Source organism: Pundamilia nyererei, unplaced genomic scaffold (assembly GCF_000239375.1).
Source record: "Pundamilia nyererei isolate P.nyererei 1_Seehausen unplaced genomic scaffold, PunNye1.0 scaffold00259, whole genome shotgun sequence".
NCBI lineage: Eukaryota > Metazoa > Chordata > Actinopteri > Cichliformes > Cichlidae > Pundamilia > Pundamilia nyererei.
The window spans coordinates 344725-347662 of record NW_005187660.1 but is presented as its reverse complement, the minus strand read 5'-3'; the positions used below and the strand labels follow the sequence as shown (position 1 = coordinate 347662).

The following is a 2938-nucleotide window of genomic DNA, read 5'->3' as shown; positions in this document are numbered from 1 at the left end:
TGAGGTGATATTTGTGTGTGTGTGTGTGTGTGTGTGTGTGTGTGTGTGTGTGTGTGTGTGTGTGTGTGTGTGTGTGTGTGTGTGTAATATTTAGCCTTTTAGCGGTTGTGGGTTTTGAGGCGGATGGGCCTGTAACTGACTGTGTGTTATAAATGGAACACAGTGTCCCAGGCAGTCTGACATTATGACCTCCTGGTATCCCATGAAGAGGGGGAAAGGGTCCAGCTTTGCCTGTACAGCACAAAACAACCAGCACAGCCAGTCCAGCACTCCAGTTACACATGTGCGCACACAACCAGGAGACGAGAGAGCACAGTAGATCAGCCCTACCTGTCAATCAAACGAGCTATGAGTTCATTTTTTCTGACTGGTGGCCAGAAGCAGAGTGCTTTACTGGCCGCTCTGTCTCTTTTCCACACTTCTTCTTCTTCCTCTATAGCTTTACTGGATTACACTAGGGGTGTGTGTGTGTGTGTGTGTGTGTGTGTCTCTGTGTGTATAGAATCAAAGCAATTAAGCTGTTGTGAAACTGAACCTGATCACATGACAATAACATGATTTAAATATGCCCACCTGAGTAATTTAAGACCAATCCTTAACTGACTTTTAAAGGATGGGAGCAATACAGTCTGGCTGGAAAAGGGCACCCAGTGGTGCCAACTCACGGGCCTAACTGGTGTAAAGACATTCAGATTGGTGTTAACCAAAACTTTCAGGTGAACAATCGGATGTCCCGCGTGGACGCTTGGTTACACGCTGTTCATTAGGTTTCTGAAAAATCCAACATTTTCCTGTTTATTCAGACCACCCTTCCATCGGATTTTAATCCTCTGAACAGCTGTTCCAACTCATTTTCCAGACCATGGGAAGAGACAGAGAGACAGCCTGGATGTGTAGGGAGTGGATGAAGTGGGTGGGGGTAGGAGAGGGGGGTGGGGGTCACCAAATTTGTGTAAACTTAAAGTTAATGCATTAAAGTCCAGATATTGATTACATTTGTTTATCAGATGTTCACATAAAATAAACAAGCTCATGTCCCTCCCAAACCCCAAGAAATACTCTGTTGTCACTGAAAACGCGTCTTTCTGATAACGCGAGATACCGATTGTCGGTGACGTAAGAAAAATATAATAGATCCTCTTGGAGAAACATCGCGCTGATAGGGAAACTGTGGCGGACAAACTAATAAGTCACGGAGCCTGACATCGTGGATCTCAGAGCAGAGGCGACTTATGGCTACTAAGAAAATAGATCCGCAGGAAAATAAAGTTCTTTAAAGTCACGGAAAACGACCTTTCCTCGCGGATTGTTACAAGTATTATTTGGAAAGTAGCGCCGATTTATAATCTGGTTTATTCATAGTGTTGGACCTGCGGTCAGTTTTTGATCATTACCTGCTGTTTTTCTTTAACTACAAATATATATAAATAAAAACACTAACAAAATAAAAGCATATAATGTGAAAAATATTTCTTGCTAAGTGTGTGCCAAACAATGTCAGCGCGCTTCTGCAATAAATCCAGCTACAGGTCAGAGTGAGAGGCCCTACGTGAGGAGGAGGAGAAGGATAAAAAAAAGTGGTTTTTGTTTTGCTTCTTTTTCCAAGGTTAAAAAAAAAGGAAAGGAAAAAAGAAAGAGAAGACACATACACCTAATGCTGAATAAAAAAGGGACTAAACAGGACTTACCACTAAGGCATTGTTTAGAAGGTGAGTAGGGTAATACTTTAGTGTTGAGAGGGTGTTAAGAGGCGAGGAGAGCAGGGGTCAGCGTCCAGGCGTGCAGAGGGTGGGGGAGGGAGGGGAGGGCAGAGGGAAGGAATAAGTTAAAACGTCGCACCAGTGAAAACAGTCTGAGATGACAACATTACGAGCTACATAAATGATTTGAACACATTAAGAAAAGCATTGAATACCACCCCAATCCCCTCCTCCCCAAAATGTTTGGCTTTTTAAGATTTGTGCTGCGTCACTGTGGCCTTCTGGGAACTTAAAACTTTGGGGAAAAGCAAGAGCGAGAGAAGGAGGGGTAAAAAAGTGAAAATGCATTATGTAAAAAAAACCCCAAAACGATTAGCAACAACACGATTATGTCGACGCATAATCTGAGCAGCACTCCCAAGTATAGTTTCCAAAATCCTTTAAAAAAAGAAATGCAATGGAAGAGGCAATGCAAAAAGAACCGTAACCCAATTCTTACTAATGGAAGATTAAAATATAAATAAATATGCATTGAAAGTACATCCTGAAACGCAGTGGGAGTCACGCAGCAAACACTCCTCTCCTCTCCGGGCTCTCTCGGTAATCTGCCTCCATCACGCAGTCTCCGTCACATCCCAGCACACAGTTAATAATTCATTCGATTGTTTACATGTGTTGCCATATCCGAGGTCCAAGCTCCATTTCTTAATTATTAACAGCAATTAAATAAACAAAATGTGCCTTTCTGTCTGCAGACGGAGCTGCAAGGGAATGTGAATGTGTGTGTGTGTGTGTGTGTGTGTGTGTGTGTGTGTGTGTGTGTGTGTGTGAGAGAGAGAGAGACAGAGAGAGGGAGAGAGAGAGAGGGAGAGAGAGAAAGTGCGTGTGTGTGTGTGTGTGTGTGAAAAGAGAGGAGGTTGTTTGCACGGAGAGGGAAGTTGTTTTTGCGCACACATAAGGCTACTAATTATTAAAAAATGACTAGAAATACAACATGAGCTTCTATCCCTTTTCATGCCCAGTCAAAGACATACTGTAAGTTCCCATCATGTGCACCATGTGTGCTACATTAGCCTGTATGAGCTTCTGCTGCCACTTAGTTTGAATTAGGGGGAAATTTATGTTGGTAAATAAAAGCTTCTTTTGTTTAGGGATTATCTGTGACTGTGCAATATTTTTTATGTTGCAGATAAAGTCATCTGCAGAGTTAAAAGAGTATATATATATATATATATATA

General features: G+C 42.3%; 1 protein-coding gene across 6 annotated transcripts in view; it reads right to left on the bottom strand.

Annotated features, from left to right (window-relative positions):
- The window catches only part of nfixb (nuclear factor I/Xb), a 130090-nt gene that overhangs the window by 110073 nt on the left and 17079 nt on the right, over positions 1-2938 (bottom strand). Inside the window, exon 2 of one of the 6 annotated variants that reach the window (XM_005749978.1) lies at positions 1689-1724. The exons of the other annotated variants lie outside the window; for them this stretch is intronic. Coding sequence (XP_005750035.1) covers positions 1689-1724 — 36 coding nt within the window. The remainder of the gene's footprint in view (positions 1-1688; positions 1725-2938) is intronic. 6 annotated transcript variants of the gene reach the window in all.